Below are 22,157 nucleotides of genomic sequence, written 5' to 3'. Positions count from 1 at the left end.
ATGTCTTCTACTCTATACCTATAAGGGAATCGAATAAAAAATTTTACGATCGTCATGGCATGAAGAAATTTTTACTTTGCATTCTTTTCAAATGGGATTTCATGTGGACACATTTCGTTAGTGCATATTGATGACTGCTATCTTCAAGGCAAACATTTGAGAAATGTGTCCTTAACATCACTGATACGTTCATATTATATGAAAAACATGGATTTATCACAAATACTACCAAATCCTGTCTAATTCCATCACAGGAAATCATTATCCTAGGGTTTCTTATTAACTCGGTGACAAAGACCATAAGGCTAACTGCTAAAAGGGCCACGGCTTTGAGGAATGTTTGCAAAGCGTTACTAGATGGAACTAAACCACGATCAATGAAAGTGTTTGCCAGTGTCGTCGAGAAAATAGTAGCAAGCTTTCCAAGGGTAATGTACGGGCCCTTGCGGTATAGAGAAGTAGAAAGAGATAAAAATAAAGACTTGAAATATTCAAAAGGCTAATTTAAAGGAAATAAGGTTAAACAAGATCCAAAAGGGGCTTTTTTAAAGGAGCACGAGTTTTCAGTTGAGTTATGTCAAGTTTCTCTCAGTCTCAGCTAAGAAGGATATTTCAAAAATAAATAAACTTTCTTTACACATTTGTAACAGTGGACCTAAAAGTTTTTAGTTAAAGTTTTATATTTATTTTTATTTTGTTTATGTTAAAGTTTCAACTTTGCGTTCTTAGCTTGTAGCTTGCAAAAAACAGATGAAAAACTAGCAGGAACGTAAAATGTGAAACCATTGTACTCTGTATTTTGCTTGTTTAAAACTGAAGCAGACACTGGACTTTTGCGCATTTTTCCTTTTTGCCAATTAATTAGGGGTTTGAATTAACAGTGAGACATGAAGTTGTTGTTACAGCTAGAGCTAGCATGAACGAATAATCAAACATCTACCTGTATAATTAAGGACTCTGAAGGTTAGTAAAAACCCAGATCTGCTGCTTGTCGAATAAGAGGAACGAAAACTGACATTAACTTTGTTGTTGTTGAAGAAAAGTGGACGTCCATTTACAAGCGATTTTTGACATGTAGAGGTTGAAGTTCGTCCATCCGTTATTAACAACTCATCTTGAACACAACCAAATAAATCTGGCAAGAAAAAAATGAAGAATTAAACTGGATAACAATGGAAAAAATGGTTAACTCCAAACCGATGATATTAGGCAAAAAATCATAAAACAAACATATTACCCGTAATTCAAGAAATTTTAAAGAAGCAAGCTATTTTAATAAAACTACTTCTTCAACTCAATATAAATATGAATATCACTTGACTGATAAAAGTAAAAGCTAAATAACAGCATAGGCGATCCAATAAATGACTTACCTAGCTAAATTGTATAAACGAACGATAACTCTCCCCAATTCATCATATCAGACCATGCGCCGCAAAGTTTTATTAATTGAGTATGTATATATAATATATAATATATATATCAATATATTATATATCAAATATACATTTATATTTTTCTTCATTTTATTTATTTAATTATTTTGATAAATATATGATGTATATATGTATTGATAAGAAGAAGAAAATACACAAAAACTACAATTTCATTCTGAACAGCCTGGTTCGTGATTTCTCACACTTTTTACCTATTGACATACCCATCATATACTCACAACTAAAGAAAAATGACAAAAAAACTGCAAACAACACAAAAACTACAACATTACACTCTAATAATATTAATACCGATCATATTAACAGCACACCAAACCCATGGCAACGCATCCCATCCCATTTAATCACATTAATTCACCCGCTAATCCAATTAGACGCTCTAAGAGTCTACCAGCTAAAAGCACATGTAAATTATAATTTCCTCATTCTGATGAAGGCTCGAAGCAACAACTCGAAAGCTCAATAAATAATTTTTAGCACAATCCGGAGAAACTTTCATGTTTTATGTATACATATATATAAACTGTACGTCCTGTGTCCCAATGCAGGAGTCAGCATTGCACTTTGGTGATAGCCGAGAGGGCACATTGTAAATACACTTTGTAAATTACGCTCGCTGCCCTTGCGCAGTTTGAGCGCTCTCGGATTGTGTAGAGAGTCTCATAAAGAGACGTTCACCGTTTTCGTATTAAGCAAAGCTCACCTTTATAGGTTTGAGCACTGTGGTGACTCTACAATACAATCTCTACAATACAATCTATAAATGACTCTACAATACAATCCATACAATATGTAACTGTACGTCCTGTGTCCCAAATGCAGGAGTCACCATTTTACTATGGTAATAGCCGGGAGGGCATATTGTAAATACACTTTGTATATTACGCTCACTGCGCATGCGTTGTTTGAGCACTGTCAGATTGTATAGAAAGTCTCATATGGAGACGTTCACCGTGTTCGCGATATGCAAAGCTCACCTTTATAGGTTTGAGCACTGTGTTGACTGCACAATACAATCCATACAATGTGTAACCGTACGTCCTGTGTCCCAAGTGCAGGAGTCACCATTTTACTATGGTGGTAGCCGGGAGGGCACATTGTATATACACTTTGTATATATATATACATATGCGCCGAAAGAAAGCATGCCGCAAGAAAGGCAGCAGCTCAAATTTCGGCGTAACAATGGGTAGCTTTGACGGAGCGGAAACATACCAGTTGGTCGGCTCATTTCTACTCTCACCACTTCCTTCCGACTACAGCAACAACATTGGTTTATACTGCGACGATGGTCTCGGTGCATTCAATGCTCCTCCGAAAATGATTGAAAAAGTCGAAGTCAAGAAAGTACTGTGCCAAATATTCAACGAAATCCACCTGAAATCAACCATTGAAGCAAATAAGAAGTCCGTGAACTTCCTTGACATCACCTTTGATTTACAATCCGACTCCTTTAAGCCATACAACAAACCTAGAAACATTCCTCAATACATAAACATTCACATCAACCACCCCCCATCTATCCTACGCAGAATCCCGGAAACCATCAATCAGCGGCTCTCAAGAATCTCGTCCAACAAACAATCATTCACTCAAGCATACACAAATACCAAGAAGCACTAACAAAAAGCGGCTTTAACTACAAATTACAATACAACCCACAAGCCACACGAAAGTCACAAAACAGAAATAGAAACATCACCTGGTACAACCCACCTTACAACTCCAATGTCCACACAGACATCGGACACAAGTTCCTTAACATAATCAACAGGTCCTTTCCAAAAAACCATCCACTCAGCAAAATCTTCAACAGAAACACACTTAAGCTAAGTTACAGTTGCATGCCAAACATCGATACAATAATTTCTGCACGCAATAAGACCGTTTTAACCAAAGAAGAAACGATGAAAAACGCCACCACAGACAGAAAATGCAACTGCCGGAAGAAAGAGGAATGCCCACAAAAAGGAGAATGCCAAACCAAAGGGGTAGTCTACCAAGCCACAGTCACCAACACACTGACCAAACACAAAGAAACCTACATCGGTCTAACGGAGAACATTTTTAAAACACGCTACTTGAGCCACATGAGCTCATTCCAAAATAAATCAAAACAACACTCCACAGAGCTCAGCAAACACATATGGAAACTAAAAGACTCTAACACACCATACACCATCAAATGGAAAATTAAAGAAATCACAACCTTACTGAAACAAAACCAAACGCTGTAATTTATGCCTCTCGGAGAAATTCTTCATCATCTTCCACCCAGAACTCAGCTCGCTCAAAAAAACAAAACAAACTCATTTCCGCATGCCGCCATCGTAATAAACACTTACTAACGTCATTAATGTAATACTATATCACCTAAGCTCTTAATTATTCATCTTTGTGTATAAGTTCCGTTGTGCTATAGTGCTATATTTATTCTCCTGACTAGTGTGGTAAGTTAAACAACTGCCATACGAAACAGTTCTGTAGGGAATAAATTTCGATGAAGCAATTCGTGGTTTATTTTATTTTCAATTATACCGCTCTGTCGTGGCATTGAGCACTCTAACCGTGCGATTTTGTTTGCGATAGTTTCTATCACAAAATCCCATTATATATATATATATATATAATATATATGAAAGTGGGTGATAGCCGGGAAGGCACATTGTTATACAATTTGTATATATATAAATATGATAATGATAAGGATTCTCTGGATTTTATTTTGAAATTTTTTTTGTTAAGCTTTCAACTCGGTGCTTCGAGCCTTCGTCAGAATGTGCGAATATATTATTTACAAAGATTTTGTAGGCGTTTGGAGCGTCTGATTGGTTGGTTAGTAGTTGAGTTGATATTATTGGATGGTATAAGATGCGTTGTCATGATTTCGGGTGTATGGATTGCGTTAATGAAATTTGAATGTTTTATTTTAGTCGTTGTGTTATTAGTTTGTTGTCTTGGTTTTGTCTTTAGTTGTGAATAGATGATGGGGATGTCAATATGTCTGTTTATTGTGTTGCTGTCTTTGCTGTACCATGCCTCTTTGAATTCTCGTGCGTGGTTTGTCTGTGCGCGTCCGAGAAGTTGTGTTTTTGTCCAGTGAAATGTGTGGTTGGTATCGTAGGTATGTTCTGCTGGTAGTGATTTTGGGTCGCGTCGTTTGATGGCATTCTTGTGTTCAGTGAGTCTTGTTTCAATTTTCTTGGATGTTTGTCCTTGTACTGTTTGGGGCAATCTTTACATGGTATCATGTAGACCGCGTTGGTTGTGTCAAATGTCGTTGTTCGGTCTTTATGTTTAGTGAAGTATGATTTGAGTTTGTGTGTTGGTTTATGTGCGATGTTTATTTTGAATGGTCGGAGTAGTCTTGATATCATTTCTGATGTTCCGTTAAAGATTGCCCCAAACAGTACATAGGACAAACATCCAAGAAAATTGAAACAAGACTCACTGAACACAAGAATGCCATCAAACGACGCGACCCAAAGTCACTACCAGCAGAACATACCTACGATACCAACCACACATTTGGCTGGACAAAATCACAAAAACACAACTTCTTGGACGCGCACAGACAAAACACGCACGAGAATTCAAAGAGGCATGGTACAGCAAAGACAACAACACAATAAACAGACATATTGACATCCCCATCATCTATTCACAACTAAAGACAAAACGAAAACAACAAACTAATAACACAACGACTACAATAAAACACTCATATTTCATTAACGCAATCCATACACCCGAAACCATGACAACGCATCTTATACCATCCAATAATATCAACTCAACTACTAACCAACCAATCAGACGCTCCAAACGCCTACAAAATCTTTGTAAATAATATATTCGCACATTCTGACGAAGGCTCGAAGCACCGAGTTGAAAGCTTAATAAAAAAAAAATTTCAAAATAAAATCCAGAGTAACCTTATCATTATCATAATATGCCTGGGTTACCAATTTTCAAATATATATAAATATAAATGTAATCAATAAATACAAAGTTTGCGGCGCACGAATTGTTACGATGAATTGGGAGAGTTATCGTTTGTTTATACAATTTAGTTAGCTAAGTGATTTTCTGGGCAGCCTTTGATAACAGTGGCAAATTTACAAACATTTTAGTAAAAAAGTACAATAAAAGTAGTAAAAACGTACTCACTTTCTCTTAAGTCAATAAAGTTAACCACAATTTCCAACCACTTGCCAGTGGGAATTGCAACTGCAACACTACATCTTGTTTCAGTTTTGTATCCAAAAGGAAAACCAGGTGAATGAATACGACCGACATTGTTTGAAATTGTATTGTTAGAACAAACACTGAACGCAGGTGGTAAGTTATTGCCTAAAATTGACGAATGTGGAATTGCAATATTAAAATTTAAACTTGTTCTTAAAAGTATGTAATTTTAGTAAAAAACAGTAAGAACTATATACTTACTTTTTGTTGATTCAAATTTAAGACTAAAACCTTTAAAAAGGCGATTCAAATAAGCGTTAAAAGTCAAAACCACAATATTGGTGTAAGGTGAAAATGTCATGGATGTCGTGTTCGTGCAAAACTGTTTTGAAGTTCCACCAGATATAGTGAGAGAACCAATGCATCTTGTTTGATTATCTGAAAAAAATTCTGAACAATTATTATTTTGCTAAAAGCGTAATTGCCATGGTAAATGGCCTGAAACCCAAGATTTATTTCATTTATAATGATCCAATTAAAAGAAACTTAAAGGCTCATTTCATAACACAAACATTTCATTATTTCACTAAATCTCACATTTCAGTGGTGTCCTTCTATTCTACTTTTACTTCAACACACTACAATAAGGATTTTTCTAAAATCAAAGCTTAGAAGAGAAATTGGTCAAGAAAAATGATGACGCCATAATATTGTATTCAAAAAGAGCGTAGCAATCGTTTTTTACATTTTAAAGTAGCTTATAAAAGCACAAAGTTAACTAGCTACTCCAAACTCAAGAAATAGTGAAAAACATTACAGTATTATGCCAACAAAAGTTGTTTTTATGTCTATTCTAAAAGTGTAAAAATAAACAGTAAGAAACCAAAGCGCATGGTATGTAAACAAAAATTTTATAGATTTGTTTTTAGTTCATTTAGCGAGAACTTTATTTACTATTTTTCGGGTCAGTGAAAATTTCAAGACGAACATCAAAAAATGATTTGAACACATCTGGAAAGAAGAAGGGTAGAGAAATTTTTTGTTAAAGAAGACATCGCAGCAATGGGAAGTTTTAAGTAATAAATCCGTGTTCTGCAATAAGCAACAAAAATTGACCCTTCCCCAACTCTCAATCTTGTAAAACTGGCTATTGCCGATATATTAGTATCGGAACTTAGTTTAGAAATGAATTTTGCCAATTTTACACAACGGATCGTTACCGATTTTTCGATGTAAAGTTTTCACGATAAAGAAACTTTTTAACATTCATTGCCTCTTGTTTTCTAATTTTTCTGTACAAATACCTAAAACTTGTAAAATGAGCAACGATGCAAAAGGCTTTTGTTCACGATTGAAAGAATTGCGTTTAATGGAATACAAGGAACTGATATATTAATATTTTTAAATAACAACTAAATAATCGAAATAGTATTGTCTTTTACAAAGCAAAAAGAGTAAGCTGAAAGATAAAAAAATGTTCAACAAAGAGTAATTTTACGGTGATGATATTTTGAAAATATTGTTGGTTGAATTTGAAATAGAATTGAAATATCACGCTGTGAATTTTAGCCCTTGTTTTTCCTATATTGAGTTAAAAATCGAGCATATAACATTGAAATGCGTTTTTCTTTTTATATATATGGCTTCAACATATTTCAGCATGCTCCTGTAGCCAAAGAGCGCAATACGGGTTTTTTAATAGCCGAATGGCTTTCCATACAGTCGTTTGTAGCATGAACAATTAAATATTTTCTATCAAGGCTTTATTTTTTAAAGTAACAAAGAAACATTATATCTAGCTTAGTCATATACTTACCATGTACAAAGTGGTTGAGAGAAATATGAGAAAAAGTAAAGTTGAACACTCTATTAAGTGGTTGCCTGATCGTCAATGAACAACTTTTGCGGACGTAGTTAACCCGGTTGTAATTTATTGTATCAATATGACCTTTAGACAGCGTTATACTTCTTGTTGGACAAATGTTGATTGGGATACCAAAACCTGTAGAATTTATAATAAAGTGATGATGGAAACTTTGCATTAAAAACTAAAAAGCTATATTATATTCTCAACAGTAGAAAAGCTTTTGTGCTTGTGACAAATAAAAGTAATTAAAATTATAATTACAAGTCTTATATTTACAAGTATTTACAATAGTAGTAAGTGAAAACAATATAGAGCCATGAAGCTGCATTGCTACAAATAAAACTTATAAATTGAATCTACTAATGAGTAAAAAGCACAAGTTTTTCATTGTTTCCCTGGATAAGTAAAGTAGCATTTCGGACTTTTAATGTTAAGCAAGTTCCTGTAGCATTGTGAAATGACATGAGGGGCTATCACAAGTAAGACAACTCCAATACAAACATCTCAAAGCTTCTTGATACAGACTAGTACAGGATCGGCTCGTTCTTTACCATTCAAAACATCAATAAAAAGTAGTCACAGGGAACTTTACATGATCCATTAACTGCAACAGCATTTAAGACAAGAGCGGCTTTTGCAACAGGTAACGTATCATTGTCTTTTATACCATTGCCAACATCAACATATCCGTTGAATTTCTTACAATCCTAAGAAACATGTTTACCGATAGCCATTTCATCCAACATGAGAGAGCAAAGAACATTTTGATTTCTTTTAACTGCTTCTTCACCCTAGAGTAAGTGCTTGAAAAATTGAAATAAAGGCTCTGTGAATCCAGGTTTTTCTGGAATTTTCGCATACCATTTACGAACTTGAACCTGATGAGGAAGTGTCAAATTACATGTTTTACTAACATACTCATACGCCTTGGAAAAATAAAACTCAAGTTGATTTTTAAACGGCGCTCTTTTTGTTGTGATATTTTCAGCTCCTTTTTCAATGATATCACATTTGCTCTGGCCTTGTGCAGTTCTCTTTGAAGCTTCCTTGGGGATTCCTGAACTGCTAGACTTTAGTCATGGTGATCATTTGATAATGATGAAGTTATATTTAAACAAGCCTGTGCAAAATCTGCTAAACGATTTGTCAGTGGTTTTTGCTCTTTGACTTTATATAAAATTTGTTTCCTAATTGTTTAAATATATAAAAAATTCACTTGTTTTGGGTGCTGTTTGAAATAGGTAGTTCATTGTAATAAATTATGGGTTATTAAATTACATGTGTCATAATTAAAATACCTATTATAGTTATATTTTTTGAAAAATTATCAGGTAATATCAGAGATCCCACAAAATCCTCTGGGTAACATCTCCTGCAACTATTAATTAGCCAATGTATGAGTACTTTAAATTTAGGCCAACCTTTTTCAGATGCTTTGGCATAGTTTTGAATCCTGTTGGAATTGCATCTTCTTTTAGCATAACCTTTTAGCTAGTTTTATGTTTCTCTTCAAAGTGGTCAGAGCAGTTTCTTGAGTAGGTGGTTGCCATACAATGTTCCCTGTGCATGTTTTGGATCCATTTTGCATTTTTTTTTTATGAGAAACCAAAAGATGAGAAACCAAATCTAACATTGACGAATGAAATATTTTTGAAAGTTTTGGTTTAAGTCCAAACTCATCATCTGAACTGCCATCACTATCACTACGAGAGATGTTGGCTTTCTTTTTCCGTTTGCTACAGCCAAAAGCTGAGCACTGCGTGCCTAATTTTCCCATTCCCTTGATTATGTATCTACTTTTTTCCCTTTGTTTACAGCCTTTTCATATTGAATTTTCATGCAGAATATTAAAATTTTTGAATGAGATTTAAAAATTGTTCATTTAGTTACTCATCACGAAGACAAAATGAGAAAATGGCACTGCTCATAAAGCATAAAACAAGTGAAATATATTCTATTTTAATCAATCATCAATAAATGCAATTTTGAACCGCCGTTATAAATCTACAATTCTATCTTGTCGTAAGTCCTTGTCATGAAGAGTCTCATTAGGTGCGTATGCGTATTTGTTGACCTGTGCTGAAAATTGACAAAGGGTGAGTTTATCAAGTAGAAAACCTTTTTAAATCCAATACATCCATTTTATATAGAGTTTATGAAGGGAAATTAATGCAAAAACAGAAAAGTAAGTATCATAAATTGTATAGTTTTTTTATCTCGGACCAAAATTGTGTTCATATTTCACAATATTTTAACGGATTTCAACCGACATATAATATGAACATGTGGCGGGCGAAGCGGTCATTCAGCTCGGAGAGACATCGGAACCGCCAAATAGATAGCCTAGAGACTGTGCTTAAGAGAAGACGCCAGACATTCATAAGTCTATAGCCAACATTAAAGTTACGATGTGCAAAATGGGCCAGATAATTAAACATATACTTGCTAAAAAGCCTGCTAAAAGGCGAAAACCTAACGGTCAGTCGGAAACGACAGTCAACAGAGTATGACAATGACTCTAACACTAAGCTAGACTCAGAAACATCCTCTGGGAGGAATAGAGGCAAGCGACAACGTTGCATTAAGTCTCCTGATGCTATAAGCATTGCTAGCGATAGCGAGGACAAGCTAGCAAAACTTGTGGGCACTGCTGGCAAGAATACCAACGGTGAGATAACAAAAATGCTGGGAAATGAACCCAAAGCGCAAGAACATGATTTCTTAGACGACTTCACAAAAACGTCTGTCAGATGAGGAAAGCACAGGCCCTTAAGTAACATAAAATTTGGAAACATAGTGTTAAAACGATAGGGCAAACAAATGAACCCGAAAGATTAAAGCAAATCCTTGAGAAATATGCACGTCTGGAAAACTGCCCAGGAATGTGGGGCAAGAAGATTAACCCAGAGATATGGCAACTGTTAAGTTCAAATAAACAGAAGGCAAATATACAAATTCTCAACGCACAACAAACAATACTCACAGCCATGTTTGCAATTTTACAAACAACAAACTCGTTTGTTTTTACAGTCTGTAGAAGCGAAAACTCTTAGGCATTTGCAAACTTAGTAGATGCCAGATCGTTGATGGCAAATGCACAAAATAATTTATTATTGGTGCAAAAATATCAGATAAAACTTTCAATCAAAGAGGAATATTGGAGGACCTGACAGACAGCAAATTACTTTGTGAAAATGACTTGGCAAAAAGTCTAAGAGTTAAAAGAGACAAGTCACATCAGCTCCTCCGTGAGAAGTGGAAATAACAGAACGCACTCTACTGGCAAAAAACCAATTCCTTCTTACAAGAAGAGGCAATTTTAAACTAACAATTTTTTTAGTGGCAAAGCCAACAGAGGAAGCAGCGAAGAAAAAAAATCTCAATGGAAAAGAGGACTAGAGAAAAAATCATAGAGACTTTAAATGTAGTCAAAAATTCTATGAGTTTGAAAAATTTGTACCTGAAATTTAAAATCATCTACAGAAATTTCTTTGTGGGGAGAGTTGCACAGCATTCCCTCATGTACTGAATTTTTATCTCACATGACAGGAATTACAATCAAATATTATCAAGTCAAAAGCACTGAGGACTCAGCGCAACATAAGCTACGCCTATAAAAAATTCTCCCGCGTGAATGCCCCTTGCTTGACGAGGAGAAAAGTGCATTATGAAACTGGACAAATCCTTTCTACCATATTTTCATGACCTAAATTAGAACCCAATGGGTCACATTGCCTTATTCTCCAATTGAAGGCTTTTAACGAGTGAGTAGTCTATCATCATTTTAAGATGAACTCTATTCACAATGTCACCAAGCTAGTAACAAAAAATTGTTTAATGGCATTACAGGACTTAAAAGATGTCTTCTACGCTATACCTATAAGGGCATCGAATCAAAAATTTTACGATCGTCATGGCGATCGATTTTACGATCGTCAATTTTTTAATTTGCATTCTTTTCAAATGGGCTTTCATGTGCACCCAGGATATACTCTAAAGCTTTGAGATCGGTTTTAGCAAATTTGCTCTCAAGTGGACACATTTCGTTAGTGCATATTGATGACTACTATCTTCAAGGCAAACATTTGAGAAATGTGTCCTTAACATGACTGATACGTTCATATTATTTGAGAATCTAGGATTTATCACAAATACTACCAAATCATGTCTAATTCCATAACAAGAAATCATTATCCTAGGGTTTCTTATTAACTCGGTGACAAAGACAATAAAGCTAACTGCTAAAAGGGAAAAAGGTTTGAGGAATAATTGTAAATCGTTACTAGATGCAACTAAACCACAATCAATAAAATGTGTTTGCCAGTGTCATTGAGAAAATAGTAGCAAGCTTCCCAAGGGTAATGTATGGGCCCTTGCTGTATAGAGAAGTAAAAAGAGATAAAACTATAGACTTGAGAGATTCAAAAGGAACTTTTGACTCCATAATGTATCACAGGGTGCAAAACCCGAACTACAATGTTCGGTCTCTAATGCAGAAAATTTGTCATAGAAATTGTCAAGGGAGAACCCCCAACATGCAATTACAACTGTTGCTTCCCTCTCAGGATAGGAGGCAGAGTATAAGGGAACATCCAAAGGCGGGGCATGGACTAAATCAGAGGCCATAAACCACCTTAACTATTTAAAAATGTTGGCAGTCTACCTAGGTCTGCAGATCTTTGCAAAGCATATTAAGAACACGCACATCAAAATACTGTGTGACAACACAACCACAATAAAAATAATAAATCATATGGGTGCAAGCAAATTTCAACATATGTAATACTATGGCACAAAAGATTTGGGAAGTGTGTATAAAAAAAAATCTGGATTAATATTGCTCACCTACCAGGCAAGCAAAATATTGTAGCTGACTTCGAATCAATGGGACAAGGGAAGGAATCTGAATGGATGCTAAGTAAAGCAGTGCTCTCAAGGGTCCTAGCAAAACTAGAGTTTAGCCCAGATAGATTTATATGCCAGTCAGGCAAACAATCAATTTTTCAAATAAGTGGCATACCGCCTAGACCTTAACACTTGTGTAATTGACGCATTATTCCTATGAATGGGGAGACATAAGATTCTGCCCTTTTCTACCATTTAGTGACATAGCTGCTATATTGTGAAAGATTCAAGGGGAAGGAGCTCTGGGAATATGTGTACTATCGAACTGGCCAACACTGTGCTGGTATGCAAAAGCCCTCCAAATGATGTTAAAGGAACCTATTTATCTCAAAGCAAGCAAGGTACTTCTACATCGACAAAGCAGTACATAAGACATTCATCCCATTTTGGAGAAAATTCAGCTTATAAGCTGACTGTTATCTGGGATAAGTTTAGACAAAACATATTTAGATATATAAATTGGAGAGTTATAGTAGAGAAAAGAAATTGGATGCATTAAATCCTAGATTACAGACTGCAATCGAGTTTTCAGTAATGCTGAACAAGAAGGGAATGGATACAGTGCAATTAACATGTCACGATACATGAAATTATCTAACAAAATAAGATAAAGGCAAAAGAAGCGATTGGTGTTTAGCGCTTTACATTGTTGAACAAGAAATGACGAGGAGAAAGAAAGGCTTAGCAAGATGTACTAGTAAAGAAAGGGAAATTTTAGAACTCCAGTACAAATAGCAAATGGCTCTCGGCGTACTTCTCCACAACGAATAGCCACTGCGTAATATTATATTGCCGGAAGCAGACGTGTCTAAACAACGACGTCACAAGTGTCATTTCGGCGTCGTACAAAATTCGCAAATAATACCCAACTTTGGATGCAATGTCATCGATTTGTCAGTGTTCTTCGAATAACCCAATTTCCAAATCATACGATAAAAAAGGGGCTAAAATTTGTAACATAGACACTTTACATGTTTGTAAATGTAGATCGTCCAGGTTGGTACAGTCCTGAGGACTGTTTTTGTTGTTGTTGACTGACGTTTCGACAACCTTAGCGATAGTCATCTTCAGAGTCAAATGGGGAGTAAACGTCAAATTAGCCGTATTTGTTATCTGGTTCTTTCGTCACCGTTAGTGTGGAGGGAAATATTTTTATTTTTAGTTGTGATGTGTGATTTAGGAGTGATGTTTTTAGTTGTAATGTGTGGGTGTCAATTGTGTATTGTCATTGCGAATTAGTGTGAAGTGTATTGTGTGTACAAGAAATCTGTATTGTCATTGTGAATTAGTGTTAAGTGAAATATTTTATTTTTAGTTGTGATGTGTGATTTAGGTGTGATGTTTTTAGTTGTAATGTGTGGGTGTCAATTGAGTATTGTCATTGTGAATTAGTGTGAAGTGTAATGTTTTTAGTTGATCGTTTGTTTGTATTGTGAATAAGTCGTTTGTAAGATGCCGGTAATTGCTGTGATCTGTTCAGGGGGGTTTGTTCCAAGTTGGTATACCAACTTTCAAATGTAAGCCGTTGTTTATAGTCAGTACTGTAAGTAATGCATTTTGCCGAATCCCAGTCAATGTTGTGCTTTGTGATTCGGTGATGTTCGGCAATGTGATTAGTTTTGTCTTGTTTCTTAGTAGCTCGTTTGTGTGCAGTAAGTCTCATGTTTAAGTTCCTGTCAGTTTCCCCGATATAGGAGGCGTGGCAGTCGGAGCAGTTTATTTTGTAAACTGCACCTTGTCGTTTGTTGGGTTGTTCTTTGTCCTTAATGTTCGTTAGTACTTGTCGTAACGTTGTTATTGGTTTATGTGCGACACGTTTGTTTTATGGACAGATCACAGCAAATACCGGCACCTTGCAAACGACTTATTCACAGTACAAACAAATGATCAACAAAAAACATTACACCTCACACTAATTCATAATGACAATACACAATTGACACCCACACATTACAACTAAAAACATCACACCTAAATCACACATCACAACTAAAAATAAAAATATTTCACTTCACACTAACTCACAATGACAATACACATTTCCTGTACACAGAATAAAATGACGTAAGAACCAGATAACAAGTACGGCTAATCTGTCGTTTACTCCTCATTTGACTCTGAAGATGACTACCGCTAAGGTTGTCGAAGCGTCAGTCAACAACAACAAAACCAGTCCTTCTCAGGACTATACCAACCAGGACGATCTACATTTACAAACATGTAACGATACTCCCGGGTTCAAACCATTTACTTTATAGACACTTTAAGGTATTCATTGAATATTTCCCTGCAGAGACATTTGTTTACACCGCAGCTTCGAACATTAACTTAAGTAAGAATTATTTTTATTTGCAGTGAATTTAAGCGTAATTCTATTTACGAAATGTTCCCTATGAGCAGACGACAATTTTGCTTTTGAAAGAACAAATATGTGTTTTTAACCTTAATTTATTGACAACTATCACTGTTTTTTATAAAGCCGCTTACCTGGTAAAACTAAGATACTCCAAATGACGATCCACAAGGATAGATTTAGTTGCATTCTAGAAACAAGTAATGTCAAAAGTAATTTTAAACATAGAGCATCAACATTAAGTGGCATAATGCTGTATATTCAGGAACTAATAATGCTTTCAAACATAAATATGTCAATGGTAAATAATCATATTAGAGGATTTTATATAGTTGCAAATCTTTACCTGAAATGAAACAATCCGAGCCAGTGTTTTGCTCTCAAACTAAATGAAATTTTTTATTGCCTTTATCGGACGTTTTTTGGAAGCGCCAGTCTATAGCTGGTGAGTAAGCGATATGTATTAACATTTGCATCACGATGAAGATGTTATTTGTTAAGTTATTGACCAATCAGCGATTGGTAGCGATTTAATTACAAATTTTTATCAACCAATCAAATTGCGTAGAACCAGAATTTATAAACATTTATAGGAGTTGGTCCAATTTTTAAGATTCCAAGATCGATAAGTTTTTCCAACGAAATACAAAACTATCGTAACACGGACAATGAAGTTCATTGGTTTGCACTGTAATAGACCTAAGTCGCTATCATTCGACTATACATATGAAATACTGAAAATATCATGGAAAAATTATTATCCCTGTTAAGAAAAATATTCTAAGTTTGTAGTTATAAGAGGCACCCGTATTTGTCAAAACGTATCGTAAAAAATGTTCCCTATGGTTTACTAGAGTGACCATTGCTTGAGTTACAAAATGGCATCAACTTGCAGTTATTTTTCTCATAAATCTTAAACTTTAATGTACAATTTCACAATACAATCTTTCAAAGAAATAAATGACAATATCGAATGTAAATATTTTATAACGGAGGAATTTTAAAACTCCTACATTTGATCACTTTCATAAACTTCTTTGAATGTTTACAAGCTTCAGTTTCTACAAAATATGATTGGCTAAAGAACAAAATATTATTCAGTGAGTATTTTGAGAATAAACAATATAAGGCGTTTGAAGATAACATTAATTTCTGTTTTGACAAATTCCCCGAATAAAGCTTTCTTTGTTCGACTGTTGTCGCCTGTTTTCAACATGTAAATCATACGCTCTTTAATTAACAGTCCTTTATCTAACTTTACAAAATATGTTCCATAAATTTCAAATATCATCCTTGTATAAATGTTTGTGCTTTTGCGTTTTTGCTCAACATTTACCGTTTTTGCAGACAGTATTAGCAGAGAGTATTAGCTATGTGATGTTATTTTCAAGCATATTTTTACATGTTTGTAAATGATGATCGTCCAGGATAATAAAGTACTGAGAAGGACGGTTTTTGTTGTTGTTTACTGACGTTTTGACAACCTTAGCGGTAGTCATCTTCGGAGTCTGATGTGTGATTTATGTTCGTTAGTACTTGTCGTAACGTTGTGATTGGTTTATGTGCGACACGTATGTTGTATGGTCGTAAGATACAACAGCAACCATACCTTACATCAAAGGTACGTCTGAGACTATCTCGCGTATCTTACAACCATACAACATACGTGTCGCACATAAACCAATCACTACGTTACGACAAGTACTAACGAACATAAAGGATAAAGAACAACCCAACGAACGACAAGGTGCAGTTTACAAAATAAACTGCTCCGACTGCCACGCCTCCTATATCGGGGAAACTGGCAGGAACTTAAACATAAGACTTACATAAGAAATGTGTATTGTCATTGTGAGTTAGTGTGAAGTGAAATGTTTTTATTTTTAGTTATGATGTGTGATTTAGGTGTGATGTTTTTAGTTGTAATGTGTGGGTGTCAATTGTGTATTGTCATTATGAATTAGTGTGAGGTGTAATGTTTTTAGTTGATCATTTGTTTGTACTGTGAATAAGTCGTTTGCAAGGTGCCGGTATTTGCTGTGATCTGTCCATAAAACAAACGTGTCGCACATAAACCAATCACAACGTTACGACAAGTATTAACGAAAATTAAGGACAAAGAACAACCCAACAAACGACAAGGTGCAGTTTACAAAATAAACTGCTCCGACTGCCACGCCTCCTATATCGGGGAAACTGGCAGGAACTTAAACATAAGACTTACTGAACACAAACGAGCTACTAAGAAACAAGACAAAACTAATCACATTGCCGAACATCACCGAATCACAAAGCACAACATTGACTGGGACTCGGCAAAATGCATTACTTACAGTACTGACTATAAACAACGGCTTACATTAGAAAGTTGGTATGCCAACTTAGAACAAACCCCCCTGAACAGATCACAGAAATTACCGGCACCTTACAAACGACTTATTCACAATACAAACAAACGATCAACTAAAAACATTACACTTCACACTAATTCACAATGACAATACACAATTGACACCCACACATTACAACTAAAAACAGCACACCAAAATCACACATCACAACTAAAAATAGAATATTTCACCTCACACTAATTCACAATGACAATACACATTTCCTGTACACACAATACAATGACGTAAGAGGCAGATAACAAATACGGCTAATTTGACGTTTACTCCTCATTTGACTCTGAAGATTGTCGATACCGCTAAGGTTGTCGAAACGTCAGTCAACAACAACAAAATCAGTCCTTCTCAGGACTTTATTAACCTGGACGATCATCATTATAAACATGTAACGATACTCCCGGGTTCAAACCATTTACTTTAAACATAATTTTGTTGTTGTATTTATAATAAAAGAGGATATCATTCGCATTGTTTTGAAGAAAAGTTTTTCTTTTTGAAGGCACAACTCAGTTGCATAAAAATAGTTCAAATTCAAGGGTTAGAAGATTAGTGCTACCTTTATATATTATAATTCGAATTTGACGCAGCCACCAGCTAGAATGTTTCATAATTCTCAATAAAAATCACATAGCGTACATTGAATATTTTCAATATTAAATTATTCAAATAAATAGTGCCTTGTATTCTAATGATGTAGATTGTAATGCGTTTCAATACATCAAATAGGTTTCAAATACATCAACGTAGGTGGGGAATCTTAGCGTTCATAAACTTTAGAAATACATCAATAGAGGGACTTAAAACCTTTGTGAAATGTCTTTTAAGCACTTCAACTTATATTAAGTGGCTGAAATCGTACTAGTGTGGTTAAAAGAAATTGAAAAGGACTGTATTCTAGCTTAATTCAAAAATTTACTTTTCGTGATATACAACATTCAGTGAAAGAAAATATTAAAATTTTTGTGTCTCATTTTGATATTGAATTCCGTTAGTTCAGTTCTGTTGATTGTATTCTGCGTTTGGCACGTTTAACGTAAATAAAAAGACAAGACCAAGAGAAATTTTATCAGCTTTTGGTTTCTCGTGAGAAATTGCCCGTTTCAAACTGACCTTGTCTATTTTTAATTAATGGTTACAAGGAATCGGATAACCCCCCGCGTCCCTCTTGTGTGGCGTCCTTGTTTCAATGCAACATCAACTGATACGCTCATACTAAAGTCAAAGTTTGAAAACTTACAACTCCACCCAAAACACAATATATTTAAAGATCTATGCAAGGGAATTTTATAAAGAATTTGAGAACATTAGTAGTCAAGGAAAGAGTTGAGGGGTAGGGGGAGCTTAAACTCAACTGGAAAATACGCATTTGAATGCATCTTTGATCTAGTATTTCCGATTGCTGAGGACTTTACATATATTACTCAATACTAAACATCAGCCGCAAAAACCTGATAAAGTTTGAATCAATGGCTTATCAATTTTGTTAAAATTTGTTCTCGAATACGAAGTACAAATTAATTTTCTTCTCTTTTTGCTTAATTACCTTAACTGCCTCAACTAGATCTTTGTTAATATCTTTATTTTCCCATTCAGGGAGGTATCGCGATAAGTTTTCAAGTATATCCGCCATTTGTTTGTTTTTATAAACATAAAATTTTCTGTGACGTCAATTCCGTGTGTATGTTCCTTTATAGATCATAGCTCTCGACCAATGAAATTGCTCAATATTACAATGGATCAACTTAAACAGGCCGCTAAAAAAGAATTAGACGGACCTTGTCAATTGCTTAGATATCGAGCCATGCAAAAGTTAAAAAGGAGCACAAACTGAATGTACCTAGAGAGCAGGTGCACGCAGTAATGGTTTATCTTGTCCCTGATGGCTTGGAACAGTGGGGATTTGACCTCAAGAAAAACAAGAGAAGAAAAGAAAATTTCACTACAAATGTCCAAATTGTTTCCACTCTTTATATATCCACGACAAGTTAATGGGATATAAAAATTCTACATATCATTCGGCTGTTTATGGCTGCATTGACTCTGCAACCTCTAAACTTTTACTACTGCGTATTCGGTTATTTGGGTGAGCAACAGTGATCCGAAAATTATTGGCCAATAATAGTTAGATTATTTGTATGCGAACATATTCATGCCATAGATTATGCAATTAGATAAGGGCATAAGTTAGGGTAAGTTATGGTGCAATTTGAAGCAAACATTGGAAAAAACTATTGTAAGAGGTATGCATAACAAGAAATGAAAACAGCTGCTAACAATCACGATGAGTAAGAATATTTGTTGTAGCCTAATTTGCAACAAGATATTTGGAGAAAAGATTATGATGAAGAATTTACTTTAAATATATATACATTGTAAAAGAGTCATACACATTTTGCACCAAATTTTCTTTTACAGTGACAGACTTTATGGTTTCAGGAATGTGTGGTTCATCCAAAATAACTTTTAAATAAATTTTCAACCGAACAAAATTAAGAAAAGAAGAAACATTCTCAAATAACTCTCCATGCATTTAAAGTAGCCCACTAAGTCTAACAGACTGCAAACCTTATTACTTGAGTATTGAGCAGTTTAATTATATTAATGGCAATATTGGCAAGGTTACCTGCACAGAAAAAGAATTGTTTACTATCACTTGAGTTGTTTGTTGCTCTTTCTCGGTCATACAAGTTACAAGCACTACCCTGAATGTCAACAATCATTGACTTCTTTACAGATTTCTTAAACGAGAAATGCGAGAGACATTCAGATTTTTGGCCAATAGGATCATCTTCATCAACACATGACAAACCAGTATTGCTGATGTATTTCATCAATGAGCCAACAACAAATTCTTCAACAGTGACGTTTCACCATCATCTGTGTTCCCCTAAGAAATATTTCTGTTTTTCTGTAAAATATAAGACCGTCTGAAAAAGCAACCAAAAGTCAGAACTGAAACAATCGGATCCAAAAAACCGGATCGTGTGAACGTGCCTTAAACTTTAGAGTGTTTTCATTGGTCGTCATGTTGGGGGGAAATCCTTTACAGTGAAACAATACATACTAATTTCATACTCTGTTGAACAATGAGCACGAGGATTTTGATGTAAAAACCCAACATGGCCGCCTTGAATTCACATCGAAGCATTTTGTAGCTGAGTTTGCATTAGCCTTAGCAAACCAATCAGATTACAATCACGAGCACAATCAATTAAATCAATCAAAAAAAAATTTCAAATCAATCTTGAATAAATGCTGAAGGAAAAATTGAACCTTTATTTTAATTTCATCTTTTTTTGCATTATTTTTGTTTTATAAAAGAAAAAAAGGATTTTATTTGTATCTGCAATGTAAACCTCGGAGACGTTTGTGAGAACAGAAAACTTCCAAGTAGGTGCAAACCTTTGACTTGCACTACTTGTTTAGCATAGTCCTGTGCCGACACAGTAAAAATCGTTTCTCTTCTTAAAATCATATTACCAATAAATAAGCTTGTATCAATACTTGTGATCTAACGATATGAACTGAATAGTGATTTTTCTAGAAAACCTTAAAGTTATGACTCAAACCAAAGAAGTGCTGAAATGAAAAGTTTGATTAATGTATACCAAAACTTGTTTTTTGAGATGAAAATTTACCACTATCCGGTGAACCATCGTTAGCGGGCTTGAAATCGACCATATCCGCCATATTATTTAATTCCTTTGCTCATAAATAAAATTTAAAATTTCACTAATCTTAATGTAGTCTACGTAGATCACACTCGTTGAATTTCGAAAAGCTTTACATCTGTCATAAAGCTTTACAATTGTCACTTTTTTTGAATTACTGAGAAGATATTCAGAAAAAGTTGTTATTTTCATATAATTATAATTTTTTAAAGTTCGATCTTTTGTTAACTATTGGATTTTCTATCAAATCAGTCCTGATGAAGAAACTAGACTGGATTATATAAGAACTCAAGTTTCAACATCAGATCACTCCTGATGAATACACCATACTGGAGTATATAGGGAAAAAATTTCAACATTAGATCACTCCTGATGAAGACACTAGACTAGAGTATATAAGAACTCAAGTTTGAACATCACATCACTCCTGATGAAGACACTAGACTAGAGTATATAAGAACTCAAGATTCAACATCAGATCACTCCTGATGAAGAAACAATACTCAAGTATATAGGGAATAAAGTTTTAACATTAGATCACTCCTTATGAAGAAACTAGACTGGAGTATATAAGAACTCACGTTTCAACATCAGATCACTCCTGATGAAGACAGTAGACTGGAGTGTATAAGGACTAAAATTTCAACATCAGATCACTCCAGATGAAGACATTCGCACATTTACCAATTATAGCATCACATCACTCGCAAAACAGAAAGTAAGTTGTCGTATATAATATTTGCATACAAAAGGAATCTCTTGATCAAATCTATTTTTTCTACCTGAGATAAAAAATTCCCCACATTTAGGTACGAAACCACATCTGTGTTCCACTGTTTGCCTTGAGTAAGATTTAATGATAAGGTACAAAGAGTTGGAAATAGATCATCATGTAAAATTCAGAAATTTCAAATTTGAACGGGGTTCTGTACTAATGCTAATTCATAAAAATTTATACAATATTCGAAGACTTCCAACGACATATTTTGAAAAATTAAGGACAAGGAAGACCTTGAATTTCACGCACAGCACATATTAAGTAAGAAATCATTAAGAAACCACAATCAAAATTAAAAAAAACCCAGAACAGTTTTCAACGAATCGAGAGCAAATGATGTGTTTTCATATGACTTGAAAGCTACGATTTTCATAGGTTCCTTCAAAGCTCTGACATTAACTCTTTACTCTTTAATTAACTTTTTTTGCAAATGAGTGTTACGTTACAATTTAAAATCCACTTTTAAAAAGAAATTGCAATTGACATGTTTACAAAAATTCGATCAAAAAACATTTATTTCAAGCACTTTA

General features: G+C 34.6%; 1 protein-coding gene across 1 annotated transcript in view; it reads right to left on the bottom strand.

Annotated features, from left to right (window-relative positions):
* LOC124449545 overlaps positions 1-22,157 on the bottom strand; it is a 132,109-nt gene that overhangs the window by 45,949 nt on the left and 64,003 nt on the right. The window contains exons 43-46 of the mRNA XM_047000481.1: positions 7,462-7,647; positions 5,907-6,083; positions 5,628-5,810; positions 941-1,135 (exon numbers count right to left, since the gene is read on the bottom strand). Coding sequence (XP_046856437.1) covers positions 941-1,135; positions 5,628-5,810; positions 5,907-6,083; positions 7,462-7,647 — 741 coding nt within the window. The remainder of the gene's footprint in view (positions 1-940; positions 1,136-5,627; positions 5,811-5,906; positions 6,084-7,461; positions 7,648-22,157) is intronic.

Source organism: Xenia sp. Carnegie-2017, unplaced genomic scaffold (genome assembly GCF_021976095.1).
Source record: "Xenia sp. Carnegie-2017 unplaced genomic scaffold, XeniaSp_v1 HiC_scaffold_23, whole genome shotgun sequence".
Classification (NCBI taxonomy): Eukaryota; Metazoa; Cnidaria; class Anthozoa; order Malacalcyonacea; family Xeniidae; genus Xenia; species Xenia sp. Carnegie-2017.
This window is presented reverse-complemented; position numbering and strand designations above follow the sequence as displayed.